Source organism: Synchiropus splendidus, chromosome 16, assembly GCF_027744825.2.
Source record: "Synchiropus splendidus isolate RoL2022-P1 chromosome 16, RoL_Sspl_1.0, whole genome shotgun sequence".
NCBI lineage: Eukaryota > Metazoa > Chordata > Actinopteri > Syngnathiformes > Callionymidae > Synchiropus > Synchiropus splendidus.
Genome location: NC_071349.1, coordinates 8,929,592 through 8,948,303, shown reverse-complemented (window position 1 = coordinate 8,948,303; position 18,712 = coordinate 8,929,592). Strand labels below are relative to the sequence as shown.

General features: G+C 44.7%; 1 protein-coding gene across 3 annotated transcripts in view; it reads right to left on the bottom strand.

The window, feature by feature from the left end:
• Window positions 1–18,712, bottom strand: part of grin3ba (glutamate receptor, ionotropic, N-methyl-D-aspartate 3Ba) — a 131,922-nt gene that overhangs the window by 24,039 nt on the left and 89,171 nt on the right. For all 3 annotated transcript variants that reach the window (XR_008412635.1, XR_008412634.1, XM_053844685.1), the window contains exons 5-10: window positions 16,994–17,487; window positions 15,672–15,943; window positions 12,545–12,781; window positions 9,187–9,333; window positions 8,902–9,047; window positions 4,007–4,122 (exon numbers count right to left, since the gene is read on the bottom strand). Coding sequence is in view for 1 of the 3 variants with exons in the window: in XM_053844685.1 (XP_053700660.1) it covers window positions 4,007–4,122; window positions 8,902–9,047; window positions 9,187–9,333; window positions 12,545–12,781; window positions 15,672–15,943; window positions 16,994–17,487 (1,412 nt within the window). In the remaining 2 variants the exon portion in view is untranslated. The remainder of the gene's footprint in view (window positions 1–4,006; window positions 4,123–8,901; window positions 9,048–9,186; window positions 9,334–12,544; window positions 12,782–15,671; window positions 15,944–16,993; window positions 17,488–18,712) is intronic.

Here is an 18,712-nt window from a genome sequence, read left to right as displayed (position 1 = left end):
TCATGGAGTTTCATGAACAGCCTTGGCTGGTGGTCCTGACCCGTCACCAGAGTGTTTGGTTCCGCTGCTGATGGTAAGTTTTGGTGAGCAACAGTTGAAGCTAGAATTGTTTGATTCACTCCATACTGAACGCCAGGGACGTACAGAGGTCACACAGTGCCCCCTCAGGGTGAGGCACATCCGAGCTCACATCACCACTTCAGAAAGCCATGCTTCCTGGTTGACCACAGGCTGAGAGATCTGCAGTCCAGGGGGAATCATCAGCACGTCCAAGCGAGCAGATTGATTCAGGAGCCGAGAGAATTAGGCAAGATCTGGGTTCATCCTAAACTGAGGCAGCCAGCAGTGACCCACCAGCACATGGGTACCTCAGCTTCTGGATGTATTCAACCCAACCTAAACCCACTCACTTCCTCTTATATAGACTGGATGCAGACTGGATCATCAGGCTGATTTTACACAGTAAAATAAATGTCATTTTCCTGCAGTAATTTTGTTCATTCAGCAATGGATGAGCCAGTAACAGCTGAAGTTGAACAAAATCTCTGTGAGATAACCGCTTTAACCATGCTATCAAAACAAAAAATGTTTGTGTGAACTGCTTGAACATCACTGCGCAGTCCATCATTTTTTCCAAGCAGCAAGTCCCTTCTACTGTTTCCCTTTCCATCTCCACGCTCCCCTCCTGAGTCACAAACTATGCTGCTGGCTGACCGGTTCATGTCCAACCTCCTCCTCCTCCCGGGAGAGACAGCTTTCTCTCGGCACGTTTGATATCGCTTGCTCTTGACGGAGAACCAGAGCTTCAGTGACAGTGAGGCCTTTGTGATCTGAGCAGCAACAACAGCGACTTCAAAGACAACTGAGCCTCTCATTCCCAGCAACAGATACCACGCTCCTCGCGCTGTCACATGGTGAAGGGAACAAACCATGTGACCGGCAGGCAGTAATGGCCGCCAGATTTATTTCCAGTGAGTCTCCACTGCTCTTCATGGCTGCTGAAAGCCACCAGTGCTCTTGTGTTTAAAGCCCGAATTTATAGTCTGACAGTCAAACAGTGCGATTAACATAATGAGCACAGAAGCTGATTATAATAATGAACATCTCTCTAAACACAGTAATTAAATAAGCGATTACACTAGTGAGCAGGCTGGTGATTAGTCTGATGTTCATACATCAAACTGACTGGAATGAAACAATATTGACAGACTGCAGAGGAAGTTTTCTGCGCCATCATTGTTTGACCAACTTGGTATCATTTGTGGGCCGGTGCTGCTGCAGCCCGTCTGCTGACCAGGTATCCCCTCGGTTTTTGGACCATTCTGGGGAAACCCCAGAGAGGGTTGTCGGTTAAAATCCCTGTTGTGTTTTTTTTATACTGAGACCAGCCTCTTTGCCACCAACAGCCATGTAGAGAGTCTATTTTCATCTTGAACTTCAGTGAGTCGCCGTCACCACTTTGCAACTCGAGTTACTGAGCAGACTGACAGACCATACCATACCATAAATGCATAAAATTTAGACACTAAAAATGACTAACAAGATCAACTGTGCTGTTGTACAAAAGCCAAAGAGTAAAAGTGTGTTTTAAGAAGTCTTTTAAAAGTGTCTAACATGGGGAGGGAGGGCATTCCATAGCCAGGGCCCACAGACTGAGAAAGTGTGGTCTCCTCTCATCTTCCGCTTAGCTTTAGGTCCCTCCAGGAGCAGCTAGTCAGCTGACCTGAAGGACCACGGAGAAAGCTCTACTCGGTACTGAAGGGCAAGAACATTTAAAGCTTTAAAAATGAACAGAAGAACAAATCAGTTCTAATAGTCACAGGCAGCCAGTGGAGAGAAGCCAAGAAGGGGGCAAGAGACAAGGCTAGAGAGCAGCCACCATGGAGCATGATGTTTGCTGATCTGTGGTGAGGGTGAAGATGAGTTGGAGAGGTGGAGGTACAAGCGGGGGAGAAGAGGAATGAAGCTCAGTGGAACTGAGAGAGGAAGAGATGACAGATGAGTTCAGGCGAAGAGGAGAGTGCAGGCAGGGTGTGACGGATGGGGACAACTGTGAGGTGTGATCTGTGGCAGAGGAGTGTAGCCAGAGTGAAGGGGATGATGTTTAGAGACAGTAGCTCTGTCACGGGGACAAGAAAAACCGATGGAAGAGTCAGAGTTGAGATGCTCAGGTTTTCATCGGGTCGACTTGGAAGGACAAGATCACTCTATCAAAGGGACACGTGGGGAAGTTTGGAGACAAAGTTAGGGAGGACAGATGTTGGACACGCGGAGAGGAGAGACAGGAAACATGTTGGACAAAGGAAAGAACAAATGGAGGCACTGGAGAAAACAGAAGGAGGAAGCCCCAGAGGGAGGGGCCAGGGGCCAAACGAAATACTGAACAGTCTGTAAACAACATTCTTTGAAGGAAGGGAAAAACTAGAAGCAGATGTGAGCTTCTCTGTTGTCAGCTTCAAAACACAAACTCACAACAACCTGACTGTCTTTTTGAAGCACATCTAGCTCCATCTAGTTTTAAGATCTATCCAGATTAACTCGATTGATTCAGAATCTCCACATGCCGGCCTGTCACCTGATGGGCCACGACATCTTGACTTGACCTGTCTTGTTGACGATCTGCCACATGAAATTGGCGGGCTGGATTTGGCCCACGGGCCGTGAGTTTGGCAATTTCATCTGAGATTTCAGGTTTGTGATGATATTTTCCTTGTTCGGCACAAACTTGTTTGGCAATCTCACAAGACGCTCTGTAAAATCAATGCATCAAGTCGAGGGTGTTAGAAAGTGTTCTTAAAAAGAGTCTAGTATTTGGGATTCAGCTGTGGACCCAAGCTCAGTGGAGAGTCCACATGGACAGCCACCCGTACCGTACGGGTAAGGAGCGGGTTTAAGAGCTCAAAACAGAGTTGTCAGCTCAGTGCTGACCTTTGTGTTGCCCTAAAATAATCACCTCTTCTATACGATGACGGCTCCGACTGAAGATTTTCATCTCTTTTATTCTCCCCCAGCCTCTTCCGCCTCTCTCTGATGTGAGGACTGTTCATTCCCAATAAAAGCTTTGTCTCCGCTCAGTCGCTCCGTCACACGCCTGAACCATCGCTGACAGCACAATAAAGTGAAAGTCGACTGTGTCCAACCATTAAACTGTTTGTTGTAACCTTGTCCTGCACTCCATTTATTCATACCTGGCGTCAGACGCTGGAGCAGTTTAAACATGAAGGTGAAACAATTACCTTCTTCTTTTTTGGAAAATAAGCGGCTCCACTCAGAAACAGCACGGCTCCACATCAGACAGGTGTGTGTGCGAGTGTGTGTGTCAGAGGTGGGATCCTGACGAGAGGACCGATCTGTGCGTTCTGCTCGTGCTGCAGCAGGTTTGACCCGTGCATGAGTAGCCAAAAAATGTTCTGGCTTGGTATATGTGTGAATTTTTGATGCCTTTTTGTTCCACCCTGCGGGTTCTCGGTTCAGACAGTGAATGTTGTGTCAGCGGTGCAGCCAACGACTGCATTTGATCTCCAGCATGATGGATACGACTGTGCGATGGAGAGCGCCTGTGGGCTTGCTCAGCGTGCGCCTGCGTGCGCGGAGCTGTGTGCATATGTATGCTGGGTTTTCTGCAGCAACTGAAGCTTCCAAGTGTTTACATTAAATTAGTTAGGCGAGGGATTCTGACCAAACTTCTGGGCCACATGTGCATCTACAACCCTCCAGTTTATGAAATGCGTAGAAATGTCAAAATGGGTTTACTTCCCAACTGTAATGTAAAGTTAAGGACATGTTGAAAAAGTTACCTGGTCCGAAAATAAAACATGTATATATATAACGGCGAGAAACGAAGCAACTCCTGGCAGCAAACTTCAACAAAAACAAGACACACGAGGAACATGCTGAAGTCGCCACATCCCCAGAGAAGCATGGACAGGAGTTTCAAACCATTTCCATGTGTGTGTGTGTGTGTGTGTGCATGAGTGTGTGTGTGCACGTATGTGTATGTGCCCACCTTCAATAGCGAACGGCTTTCCCACAGTGAGCAACTTGCAGTCCGCGTCGATAGAGACCTCAAAGTCCAGCAGCGCTTTGTCCATGATGAAGGCATCCAGGGTAGGAGGATCTGTCCTTCATCACCACACACACACGGGCACACGCACGTACGCACACACACACACACACACACACACACAAACAAAAACAAGAAGCAATAAGTGATCAATAAACTTCCTCATCATCTCCACGCCTCCAGAACTTCCCCAAACTTGTCCCAAACTTCAGCCTGTATTCAGCGCGGAGCTCTGCTGTTGTCATTTATAAACAGGACGAGATTTACTACCTTCTCGTCGGCCGTGTAAACACATACATCATCACCTAAACCAACCGGGACTGTGGCAGCCCGATAAGGGCCGACACATAGCGCCCATGACTCTGTTACTCCGGAGATATCGATCCCCCTCAACCTAATTGACCTCTAATTACACAGTGTCCCGAGCGAGACCGCGGCGGCGGAAGATAACTTTCTGGACAGTCGGCGCAACACGGCGGAGGTTAACAGCGCCCATTCAACAACTCATGATCCAGCACATCTCTGGAGAGCTGACATTTCTGACTAAAGATGATTTCTAAAGTGAAGTGACGCCGTGGGTGAGAAGACAAAAGCCCTTTTCATATTGAAATAATTTCTTGGGTTGTTCTACTTATTATTTTCCCACATTTAAACATGAATTTCCACCACAAATATTTACAACAATTGATATCTGTTCCTACTCTAAATGTTAAAAAATGTATTTTTATTTGCCTGCCTACCTTTCTAATAAATAATAACTTTTTATTTCGCTTTTTTAAAGTAATGTTTTTAAAAAACAAGAACTAATTTCACAATATTATGTGTATAATTACTGTGTAATAACTATGTTTTTGTTTTTATGTATTATTATTATTAGTGTCATTATTTTTTTTAAACATACTCCATCTATTTTTTTTTCCAAGTTAAAAAAAAAATTCTGCACCACCATTACATTTGTGTGGCTTATCTGAACACAAATTTAAATGACTTCTGTTGTCCTCTTACTGAAGTGCCGATATGAGCAGCGTGATCGGGGAGAAAGCATTTCACTGTAAACATCCCGCAGTCAGACACAACAGCAAGCACACGATCAGGTTCAGAATATTGAAATAAGCAGTAGGAAAAAACCACTGCTGTCTCAGTGTTTCGCAGAGGAGCGTCTCCCAGAGCTGAAAAAAAAAATACTATTAGAATACCAGCAGCTTCATGGATTGACTTCCCCGTCTACAGTGGAAGAGATAGCAGGATGACTGGCAGTTATGATCGGCCGCATGACAGAGACCAACTCATCACTGTCAACTTTAGATGATTCCAAGTCTTCACGCTAACTCACCGATGAACCTGCTGCATACTCTCTTCACTTCGGGTTCTCCAGTCACAACATCGATCAAAACATGGAAGATTATCGCTGCGACTGACATTTGACAGCAGCAGAACACATGTAATATCTATGGGAGTTTGTTTACAAGGTTTCTCCTCCATCTAACCCTTCGCTCTTCCACACTTGACGGCAAACTTAAACACCTATCGATGAATTTGCTTATGCTCCAGTGCTAATAATCACTTACGAAAGCATCGTAGTGTCCTGATGTTCAGACTGGTATCGGCGACACCGATACCTACATATATGTGACTACACCTTATCATCGCTTCCTTAAGAATACAAGGATGAGCGACTTGTTTATTGTTTATTTATTTATTCTGAAAAAATAAAACATTAAAAATATTCTTTAATTATTAACAACAACTGTACATGTAATTCCACATGATGATGTTAACATGAAAATACTGAATATGTAGACAATGCATTCAACATTATCACCGTTCCCTCACTCACAGGTTTTTGTTAAAGAACAATAGTATATTTACTATTGTTTTTTAACAACATTGTATATATTTAACATATATACAATGTCATGGCCGACTGTAAGCAGAGCCATATATATATATATATATATATATATCAATATTTTGTTTTGAGAATCGGTTTCAGAGAATCAAGATCTGGTATCGGCGCTATCGATATTTCAGGATTGATCCGCACATCAGCGTCGTACCGTCTTCTTGTTTGTTGCTAGAGCATTACAGCGCCTCTACAGGCCTGGCATATGTACTACATCAAATTATTTCCAGAGAATCCATGAGGTGTTTTATGGTGTACTTTTTTAGAAACAAGCATGGAATATGTCTGCATAGGAAAATGTGTGGAGAAGTACAGATAACAGCCACCATTTTCACACCAAGGACAAACAAGCAACAGACCACACGACTGTGAAATTATCCCCGAAACAATAATAAACTGGAGGCAGGGACTTAAAATTAGCTGCGCTTATTGAAACCTGAAATATTCCCCCAATTGAAAGCATATAAATTGGACACACAAGAATATGGCAGAAGTTTACGCGGCCCGGGGGGGTCACGTTGAGCATCTCCACCGTCCCGTCAGCGTATGTTAGCAACACTTTTTTCTCATTATACTGCATATTGCTCCACTCTTTACAGAGCCTCGGAGGGGACAGGGAAAAAAAAGGGGATGAGAGGAGAGGAGGCGGATTGTGAAGTCACGGTGCAGCTTTGATGACAAGTCACTTCGCTGGCTACACACCAGGAACCCTCTCTGGGTACAAGAGTCAATGATCAGCAAATAAATGCACATATTGACCTGAGGTGGGGGGATGAAGAAGCTGCTGTTTTTTTTAAATCCATTTTAAAAGGTTTTTTTATATATATATATTTTGCTTCCAACGTTATATACATAAAATAAAAACAATAATTTGTTGAGATATAATGAGGGTTGTCAATAGAAACTATTTAATCTCAATTTATCGCACTAAAGCTGAGTAAACATTTTCTCTCTGCGCTAAATCTAACTTTATCAACTATAGTGTGGCTGGCAGGCAGTGAAGCCGTTGTCGGAAATGAATCCATGAGGTTTGACTCTTCCGGGATTCAGAAAAAGTCAATCACAGTCTTTGACCCCAAACAGAACCCTGTACAACTCGAGCGGTTGACTTCCTGCCAGATAGATTTTACCTCCTGAGTCTTCAGCTCCCATCTAATGAGCCAGTGACTCGTGGATTAAAATGTAAGCTGACACCACTTCCATCCTTCCATCCAGGTTCATATTCACGGCGTGCAACGCGGTTTAGGTTGCCATGGCAACAGCCGCGCACACACACTCCGGCATGATCTTGTTTTTGTTGCCGTGCATTACACAGCGATAGCTCCAGCGCCACCACTTCAACAGGTTGACTGTGAGACGTTTCAACTTCCACTCTCCTCCTGGATCTTCTCTCCAGCTGCTCTGGCTCTCACAGCCCGATCAAATGACTCGAGCCAAAAGTGACTCACTGCGTGTTATATTATGTGACCACGGAAAGTACAGACAAACTTGAATACCCATCTCATACACATACACACCTCATGTGCAGCCTCAGTGGTGTGCACTCTCTCCAGAGCGTTTGTGTGTGTGAAGCTCATACATTATTTCCTCTGTGGGTATAAGTGTATTTTTCGCTGTTCAGATTTGAGTGCAGTATCGGGGTCAGTAATTCTGCACAGCACAGTATTTTCCAGCCACACGCTGCTTGACTGTATTGCTCCGACTTCTGTTTCGCATCGCAGGCATCCTTCATTTCCCCCTGCTCATGCTGAAGAAGTACTTTGTATCTTCATCTTGTATCATCAAGTCAGCATAGGCACTATCTCAGCATCGATGCGCTTCTGCCGGCTGCGGATGTGTCGATGAAGCAAACGCAGTTTATTTTTTATCGAGTGTGCCAATGTTGAATTTCTGTTATTATTGTGGACAAACATTTTTTGATAATCCATTCTGTTTTGTGGTTTTTAAGTGTAGTACAGTGAAGTGCAGCAGAATACAGAGATTAGGAAAATATATATATATATATTTTTTTGTTTTTACAATTTATTTGCTAATAATTCCACAGATCATATGCAATACCTGTATGGAATTCCAGGAGTGCCAAAATTAGGAAATGAAAATAGAACATTTTTTGATTTTATAGTTCCACATATGCTTTTTGTTCACTTCGATTTATTCAATAATTTTCAAATTATGCCACACTTATTATGTTTAATGCCAGTAGTGCATAATTATATGGAAATAATGATGGGAATGCATTTTTTTAATTTTAAGCTAGAGATTTTTTTTCTTTATTTGTAAAGTGTTCTTCATATATTGATGGATATCGACTCTTTTTATAAGGTTTGGGAAATTATATAACCTAAATTTCACATTTTTGTTCACTTTTTTCTTTTCCAGATTTATTTTTACAAGTTAAATAATAATAATGACAAATATTTAAATGCAAAAAACACTTTTCTGATTATAGTATGGCCCCTCTTCCAAAGGAAGAGCCCCTTCTGGACCTTGAGGGGGATCAAAGGACAGTAACAGAGAGGGTCCAAACCTTGACTCTAAACTTTCCTGGCAAAGACAATGACTTCAGCTGAAATATTCAACGCTCCTTTTAACCTTCCATGTGTGCGTGAGGTGTTGAGAACCTTCAGAGGCGGCGATGCCTCCTAAAGTGAAGCGGAACACACCGACTGTGTCAGATCTGATTATTCAAAACCACCGCTCCTCACTGGAAGCCCACGCCTGAGCTGTCCTTTTCAACTGAGTCGGACCCGCTGTGAAGTTCTGCATTCAGTATTCAGCAGAAAAAAAAAATACAACAGCCTTTTTATAAAGCGTCAGCTCTTCTTTAGCTTCTTAGAAGCATCACAAAATAGTCTGTCAGCAGACGTTTTGAACAAGATGCAGGTGTGTTGTGTTTTTGATTTACTGTGTGTGTGCGTGTAAATGTGTGTCTTACTTTAACATGTGGACTCCGTCCGGGGTGGTGGGCTGGTTGAAGCGACGCATGTAGTCATGCATCTCAGGGAAGCTCTTCTTCATGTAATCCTCAGCGCTGCTCTCCCTCACGGTGCCGAAGCGGAACCCCAGAGAGGGATGATGGAGCTACAAACAGAAGCCACAGACAGAGGAGAGATAGACAGAGAGAATACGATGAAAACCTGCTCCCCACAGAACACATCTCGCTGATCACTGACTCCCTGTAACAGTACAGTGGAGGTGCTGTCCTTGTGCTGCGGCTGACCTTGTCATCGTGAATCCCAGACACTTGCTCGAAGGTCTTCTCCCCGACCATGACGGCGGCGAGGTTGGCTGTGTAGCTGGACAGCACCAGTAAGCAGAAGATGGCCCACAGGTTCATCAGGAAGCGGCCGGTCCAGCACTTTGGAGTCTGGAGGGTCAGGAAACACTCATTTGGTCCAGCGGCTCTTTGTTATTCATGCAGCAATGCAAACATCATGACTGATGAAAATAAAGTCACACCCGGACACCGGTGATGAGACGGAGGCCATTTTTCTAAAATGAAAACTATGAATTATTTGCATTTAAACAGCAACCTTCAAGGAGAAGATGCAGACTAGAGGCATTTCTCCTACTGGAACTGAATCATGGTGCAACATCAGCAGTTCGGAATGCTCTCTCTTCCATGACAGAATTCCTTACATTTATGTGGAAATTCAGTTCGGACAGAAGAAATCTTTGGAGTCACTTGATCTGCTATATCTGTCTGTCTGCAAAATACCTCAAAAACGGAGGAATAGATTTCAATAACTCTTGCATTATGGCAAAAAACATGATTACATTTTGGCAAAATCACCATCTGAATCCATGAAACATTTGAAGGATTTGTCACTGAAGAGAACAGCAGCACTTTCTTATTCTTTTCTGTTTTTGCTTCTGACTTCTGTACTACTGCCACCTGCTGTCCCACTGAGCTCAATGCTAGCCTGTCTTTTTTTTTTTTAACACAGAAGATGGTTTCAAATAATTTAGCTGAAACATGTTTAAAAAAGATAAATGGGTATAAACAAGCTGCTTGGCGGAGGCCTGCACTGACTGAGTGCCTTTCAACATCAAGGACATTTTCATTTCCAGCTTCTTCTTCTCCTCCGAAGTGGGAAGTCAAAGCGGGAAATGATGTCATCGGCAAGTTATTACACTCTAGTTTGCAACTAGAAAACCCAAAGGATGATGTGGAATCAAAATCAAAACACACAATTTCTGCTGACGTTCAGGGAAGCCATCTTGGATAGTGTACTTAAGTTGTACCGCACCATTAATCACGCACTCTGTACTATATATACAAGTAACATCCGACTTACGACCTGCTCGACTTACGTCCACGGCGAGCAGATGTTTTTTTTTTTTTTTTTATTCAACGTTTGGCGCCGCAGCACGTAGCAGCCCGGCAACACGTACGACAGTTACGACATCACAGTATCCCAGCATCTCACTCTCACACAGAGATCTACCACGACAATCGTACCTATAACCCTGGCGTCGGCTATTTTGAATGGCATTCGACTTACGTCCAATCCAAATTACGATCGGTTGGTCGTAACCAATCCCGGTGGTAAGTCTTTCGCGGGCCAAATAAAACAACTTGGCTGGCAAGATTTGGCCCCAGGGCCTCCAGTTTGCCTCAAAGTGACCGCACAGAGAAAAGTATCCCGCCGGTCACTTTCAGATTGTGTCATTCCAATTTTTGTCTGAACAATAAAACTCGCCGCTCGTAAAGAATGAGCAGGGAGATGCGGTCAGGGTCAACTGTTTGAGGTTTGAAGTAGAGCGCATAAAGAGAAAACCACCACTCATGTAAAAACGGTGGAAGTGGATTAGCATAAACAGAGCACTGCGAAAAGTCCCGGCAAAGTCATAAAAAGTTGAAAAGACAGACTGGCATCCTTGTTCAGGACTTCAGTTGCCAGCGGTCCCATCCAGAATCTCAGTTCCCAGAACACAAGCGCGGAGATTCACCTTGGAAAACAATAGCGTCGGACAAGGTGGCTGCACACTTGGCTTTAATAAACATGTTTCTTGGCGCCGAGCGAACATGGCCTGAGTAGGAATGATCGCACAAGGGCGTTTTTACAGGTCACCAAGCTGCTAATGGACTCAAAATCTTAATTGACACATTGCAAGTTGTAAGGATCAAACCTGTGACCTTTTCATTATCGCAAGGTTCCTTTTAATCACTCCGCCTCTGTTCTGTTCCAGTCATTTGCATGCTCCTGTAGGGACGGCGGTGATTATGATGCGAGGCCGGACAGAAGAGGCTCTCGGTAATTGAGGTGGGTTTCGTTGTCCATGTTTATCACGTCTTCCTTCCCTTCATTTGACGCCCGTCTTCGTCGCTTTATTGGTGAGTTCCAGTTGGAGCTGGAGGATATGCTATTCCTCAGACAGCTTCCTCTGAACCAGATGGAAATTCTGACGTTCTCTTGCAGAGTTAGGGGCTTAGGCTCTTCTTCATGAACTTCCAATGTCTCTCCGTAACCTGACTTTGTCTCTCCACGTGTCCCTCTGGTGCACTCCTTTCTTCTCTTGTCCTTCCGAGTCATTTCCAATGACACCAAAGCATCTTCCCCTGTGACTCCCCTCCTGTAACTCTGCTTCTTCTTCTTCTCCCGACCACACAGGATGGCAGGTCTCAGACTGTCCAATAAAGCCTTGCTAATGATGCACTGATACTAAAACTTTAACACAGCGATGAAGAATAAATGAAGCCACAGCTCCAGGCGACGATCAAACCTGTTGTTTAATCTGTATAATTAAACGTTGAAATAAAAACGGCTCCCATAATCCTGATGCCTTCTCCAGTTTTTAGCACTTCCTAGAACTTTCCCTTCTTTCTTCATAAAACAGAGGTCTTCAAATTTCATTGGTTTGACCTGGGACGATCAATGATAATTCGCTGTGTCATAACTGTTGCTCAGCAATAAAGAAGGACAGATGATATAGATGACATTGTTACATCCGAGTTTCAAAGGATCAATCGGGTTGGTCACATACGAGGCCTCTGGCTTGACCGCCTTTAGCTTTCAGCACACATTCTACGAGCCACAGCTTGTGCAGACCACTTCAAAGATTCTCAATGGAGGAGGAATAATCCAGTCGTTCTGGACGTCAGTTAACCTCAATCGTTTGAGGCGTAATGCATTGGCCTCAACCCTGTACGACTGACAGGAATCCAAAAACAGCTTCATCGCACTTTGAATCTCAAGAAGTTCTGTTGGCTCCCCTCAAGCCCGATCTCACCAGCATCCTCCCCTGCACCTCCCAATTACCTTCTTCCTTTGATTCCATTTCTCCGCTTGCCCCCTCATATCTTCTGCTTCAGTTTGGAGCTGTGGGTGAGTTAACCTCCCCTTCATCTATCCCCATCACGCTGACCATAACTGCTTCAATCTCTGTCAGCTCACTTACCCTTTAGCCTCTCCCTCCCTGTATGTGCATTATCCTCTGTGCACCTCGCTACTTCATCACTGCCCGCCTCCTTTGCCTCGCCCCGATCCATCTCTTCGCCCCTTTCTCCACCTCACCTTAGCATATATCAACTTTTCCCCTACTCAATCACTTCTATTCCTCAGAAGAAGGCTTACCTTTGTGGCGACGGTGCGTCCGAACAATATGGCGTAGCAGAGATTGAGGGCGGAGGAGTACGAGAACACGCGCAGCCTGTTTCTGCCATGAGGCGTCATGCCGAAGGGGCTGTTCCACTCGTACAGGGTGAGGAAGAGGGCGGTGAGGTGCAGCGTGACGAAGATGCCCACCCACATTGACCAGTGGAGCGGCCACATGAAGGCGCCGATGGGGGCGGCGGTGTCCCGGCTGCGAACCTGCGGGAGGAAAGTTTTACAGTTCTACATTTGTTTCAAAAACATGCAGTCTGTTGATTCACCGACTTGTCAGGAAAGGGATTTCTCATTTGGAAAAACTGTCAGTAGATATTACACGTCACAGAGTGTCAGTCGCAGAGGGACGCGCTAACACACAAGAGAAACTGTGTTCTCGGCTCGCACACGCCATCCTGTCATTTTGACTCTTAATGATTTTGTCAGCTAAAAAATGTGGATTAATCATCACTGAGGCGGTTTGGGAAATCACATTTACTTTACAATGTTGAGATGACTCACAGAAAAAAGTGAGGACGTCTTCTAAATACACAAATACTGGAAAAAAAATGACAACGTGCCAATAAGAAATTATTGTTCAGCGGGCCGTCTGAGACCACCTGCTGTCAGCCGTTGTCCTTTTGCTCTTTAAAAATGAAAAATTCAGACTTGTATCTGAAGACTGAGACACACATTATTTTGACAAATATTTTCATTGTGTTTCACTATAGTCAAGTTCAATGTCAAGACATTTATTTAATGCCACATTGAAGTGTTTCACACTGCAGCATCAGTATGTGAAACCTTTTCGTCACTCATGAAAATTTTAATATGATTTTGCCTTTATTTAACCTTGCAACCGAAAATTCTTACACAGACGCCATTCATCCTCACTTAAACGTTTGTCACTGGGACTAAACACAAACCACAGCACACACATGGACACCGGGAAACTTGCACTGACACCCTCGAAATTGCACACCTTTTGCTGCTAAAACTGGGGTACACACTCCCCTTTGCCCCTATGAAAGATGCAAATCAATACATGCTGCCTTGGTGAACAGTAATTCTTTCTTTCAACTCCACTTCTGACTTTACTTTGGCTCACCACAAAGTGGCTTGTTATTACCTCCCCAAGGATGTTTAGCAAAACAGCACAGATAAATGGATTTCAATGGAATTCTCAGGAAAGGATGATGGGACAAAGAACAGACGATTGAATTCTGGCGGCCAGCCGAAACGAAACTTGGATCTGAGACTGACTCGAGAGCTGTCTCCTTCATCCTTGTGTCAGTGCGTTCCATACCGTGAGTGACCTGATCGTTGTCACGTCACTACTGGTCGGTGTCACAGCTCACAGTCTGGTGAGCCTGTGGTTGAAGGATGCAGAGAATTTCCAAAATAGGTCAATCTATCACTTCAGCTGCGTTGAAAGACTCTGGATAACTGATCTGTGGATGAGCGCTCCAGGGATGCGTGCTTGGAACTCATCGCCCCCTGCTGGGTCACCTGGGAGAGCGGATCTGATGTTGAAAGACCCAAAGCAGCGGACGACCCTGGGTTACACCACTGATGTCTCTCTGAGCATCTGAGAGCTGGGACTTCTGAATAAAGCTCCTGTAACTGAAAGTTCCATGTAAATTGCCAGCATGCACATGAGCGGAGAGGCTCAAGACACTGACACCGCTTTGTTCCAAAGACTTGGTCGGAGTGTTTGTTAACCTCTGTGATCGATCGCATTTGTGCTCATTTTCATTCCGAAACTCCTCCAGTTGACTATATCAGGGATAAACATCCCTCTGTTCCATGAGATAAATGTCAAGGAGAGTAAGAACATTGGTGCATTATAATGAGTTGTTTGCTCTTCTTTAAGGCGGCAGACTTTTTAAGTCAATCCAGAAACGTATTCAAGATCTCTGCATGAGAAATACATCTTTATTCACAACATAACTTTATGCATGAGCCTCCACATCAAACCGGATTTCAGGAAGGAAATACAAAGAGGATTCTTCAGTGTTTGAGAGCTGACAAGAGCTAATTTAGCGTGCAATCCCTGACAAACAATAATCCAACTGAAACAGTTGTGTTTGCAGTTTTCATATCATCTTTCACTCGATAAATCTCTGCTGCCCGCGGATGGAGCTGCGTGGTCACCAGGGACTTGTCTTGGTATCACAAGTGTCCTGATGGTGCATAAATTAACTTGGTGTAAGCTCTGTTAATAAATCAAAACATGTTTACATATTCATCGATTCTTTTATAATTAGATCTTGGTTGACAAGTTTTTCAGTTGGAAAGTTTTCGGGAGCACTCACTTTACTGCGGCCACTAGCGCCAACAGTTCAACTTCAGTTTGAGTAGTTGCTCAGGAATAATTCGGTGGGAGTGTCGTCCATGTAAAGCAAATGAGTCAAAGCGAGGCTGCCTACCTGAGTCACATCATGGTGCTATTTTGTCCTAGGAAGTCTAGTGTATATAAACTATATATATGGAAACCTCTGTAAAAGTGATATCCTTTGTGTGTCAAGGATAACTAGGAGGACAACAAACTGAGACTGATGCCATGCTCAGTTTCAACTCTCACTTCCTCAATGAGACTGTGAAGTAAATGTTTTGCCTGTGACTAAGACTGTGCCCCTTATGTAGACTGGGAACCTGCCGCACACCAGTTTGAGAGCTGACACTGATCCATCGTGATTCTACGTAATAACAAGTGTGTGCATGTCTCAGTCTGTGGTTTCATTTGCCTACATAAGCAAATTGAGTAGGTAATGTGTTTTGTCTCGTAGAACATTATGGGTGAAAATGGTGGTCAAAGTATCAGCAAGAACTTGAACTATCATGAATTTCCACTGAACAGTGGACCGGCTTGGATGGAGAAATGAAGCGAAAGTTCCAAGGGCCATGCCTGAAACTCCACCAGAAGCAGTAGATATGTTGTTCCCATATTGCAGCGGGGTCAGAGTTTGTAAAAACAAGAGACAGATCTCAATACTACCATGAGCCGAGTAAGCCCTATAACTATGAAACTTTCAAGAGCCCCATCTTTGCTTGCATCATGCACAGGGTTTACATTATCATTCAACAATTCCAGTTGCATACAAAGATACTGTACCAGAATTCCCAAGCTGGTGGAGTAGAAGGGAGATGTGAAGTCAATGACTCTGCTCCGGGCTGAATTGATGGAGAATGAGGTGACGGCCATGTCGGCGGTTCCGCTGAGCAGGTCCCCGACGAGCCCGGTCCAGCGCCCCGTCCCGCTCATCGCCCCATACTTTCCATCTCCCACGATATACAGGTCAAAGGTGAAGCCCATGTCTTCCGCTAATTTCTCCAGAAGGTCAATGCAGTAGCCGTAGCAGCACTTCCTCAGGTCCTCGGGGAGATCTGGGAGGAGAGAAGAATGATCACACATCTGGCCTCATTGAACATGCAGGAACTGCAACAGCAACAAGTTCAGGTTGAGCCAAACTCTCTGGATGGTGGCTCAAGCACTGAGTTGTCATGGAAAACTGGAGCTCCATGAACCATAGTCGGGAACAGCTTGGCGCTGCTTCTTATAGAGTCATTTCAGCTTGATCCAAGTGCAACACACTGCAAAAAACTCTGGTTTTCATAATTATACACAAGAATATATTAGAATATAATATTGATATTCATAAAAAGAAGCTATTACGCATCACATGGTTCATCATACTATAGTGTGCTATGAGAATTATGTTCATCCGTGTCTCATTTAAGACAGAAAGGGAGAGTTAACGGGTGCATTTCAGCTATTTCAATTGGAAATTGATGGATGCATTTCAGTGATTCCGCGAGGCCGACTTGCTGCCCGCTGATACTGGCCGGCTGCTGATAGAAAAATCACCTCTTGCGGAGTCATCCAAGGCAGTGAGGATATATAACCGATCAACTCTACAAGCCGACACAGCAGAAAGTCAGCGGAGGAGCGTGCTTAAATTCTGCAATTAGGAATTCACAGGGTCCTGAGCTGGATCTATCCGAGCAGTTAAATCAGCCCAGGTCTCTCCGTCACGACTTTCACCCCACCATCAGGGAACATCCCAGGCGAGCTGCAGTTAGATGGCAGTGATGTTACCTTGAACACATCTGTTTGTTTGTTCTAGACATGGTTACCTCCCCGAGCTGGTGGTTCACCTCTCAAGCATCTGTGACGGATGCCAGTACCTGATACTCTTTGAAACTGCCATGCAAGTCTTGATCGGGATCTTATTATTTAAGGCCTTTAATCCTTAAATTTTGTGATGTAGCATACTGATGTAAGTACTCAAATTAAATCCTGTCCTGAAGAGGATCACGCTGGGACACTGGCATGACAGCTGCATCTATAGAGAGAAGCTTTTACATACGTTCCTCATCTTTTTTGCCTTATTTGTCTGCTTGCTTTGTGACACCATAAAATTGACCCTGACTTACCGCCGGGATCCCAGTCTGAAGAGATGTTCGGGTTGTGCAGCTGGTTGAAGAGTCCATGGATGATGTCTGTGCGGTTGGTCCTGGGGTCGAGACACAGCTGACCAGCAGGACAGAGCCCATCCTCGTCCACTTCACGAGTGAAAACAAAAGGGTGCTCCACCAGGGTCACCACCCGGAGCCGGTGTCCTTCCACAGACAGCCCAGGTCTCCACCGCCCTCCGCTGTGGAATTCCCCCTGACCATCCGCTCCTCTCACCCCAGCGCCGAGACCTTGACCTTGGCTGCTCCCCAAACCACCTACCAATCCCAGGACCCCGTTTTCCAAATCCAGCCTTCCTCTGGTCCACTGGCCGACGGTGACCCAAGCGGGTTGGCCGAGCGCTCCTCGTTTTAGACTCCAGACATGAAAGAGCTGCGAGGACAGAACCCTGGAGCGCCCGGGGTCCACTTGAATAAGCCCTGTTGATCCAGTGAATGTTGAGTTTGAAAGAAATCTGAAAATGATGGAAGGAAAACCATTAGAACCAACCTCTATAGCAGTTTAAAATTCTCATTTCTAACCAAAGACATGGATAGACACTATTTGTTGGTGTCAAGTGTTCAAGACAGTTTATGGAGTACCTCATACCATCCAGAATTTTGACAGGATCTACATTTTAAATCTACTACTACTAAAGTAGTAACTGCACAGACATTTTGTGAGTGAGGTTGGCATCAACACAGCCTGACATGGTGGTGGTATGACAAAGCAAGTGATTCCTACTGTATGTCCGACAGGGATGCGAGAATGAGATCGTTTTACTTCCTCAATTCACTGACTCATTCCATTCAGTTCATTTTCAGTGGGTTTGTGGCTCTTTAGTTCAGCTGGTTTGTGAGGCAAAAGAATGAGAAATGCTTGAATCATGAGCTCAAAGATCAGGAGAGCTAGTGACTGATGGAGAGACAAGCACTGTTGGAGACTTGAGTCGGGAGAACTTGAGAGATCCAGAACGATAGAGATTTGGATCATGAGCGGGAAGAACCAGTGGCGGAAAGACAGACTCAGCAGAATACCTGGAGACACTTCAGGAGCAGTTAATAAAACACCACAGGGATGTGAGTTATTGGTTGACTATTGTTTTTAAACAAAATGGATTGTGACAGAAGGGAATGAAAACAAACACATCACTCAGAGAAATGACACGTTGTAAATATGATATTTTAAAGATGCACTCAGATGAATGTGTCGCTCGTGACATCCCTAGACACTAGGTAGAAGCAGAGGTGTGGAAGTAAGCCATGGAGGTTGCTCACTAAAATCATCGGTTCTCATTGGTTCAATGGCAAAAAGCGAACCAGGAGTTTAATAAAGGCAGTGCCCCATTTTTCACCCTAACACTAGCATTTGGTTTTGAGTGCCCTCCACTATGAAGTGCCCTCCGATGATGTGAAGTGAAGTGACGTCCCTAAGAATTGGGACAAAACTTCATGGTGTTGCGACAATGTGCCAGTGGCTGCCATGCCGTGTTTTGTTTCCTGCATATCGAGTGTTGGAGACATTTTGGAAATGCCAGTTTGAACGTTTTTGCAACCTCTTGCATCAGCGCTGATCATCTCACTTGGTTTGGTGAACCAACGGAGAAGAAATGGGTGGAACCGCAGCCGGCTTCGCTGTTATGTTGCAGTGATAGATCTGTGACGATGTTAGCATGGAGGCTCGCCGACTGTTGTTTGTGA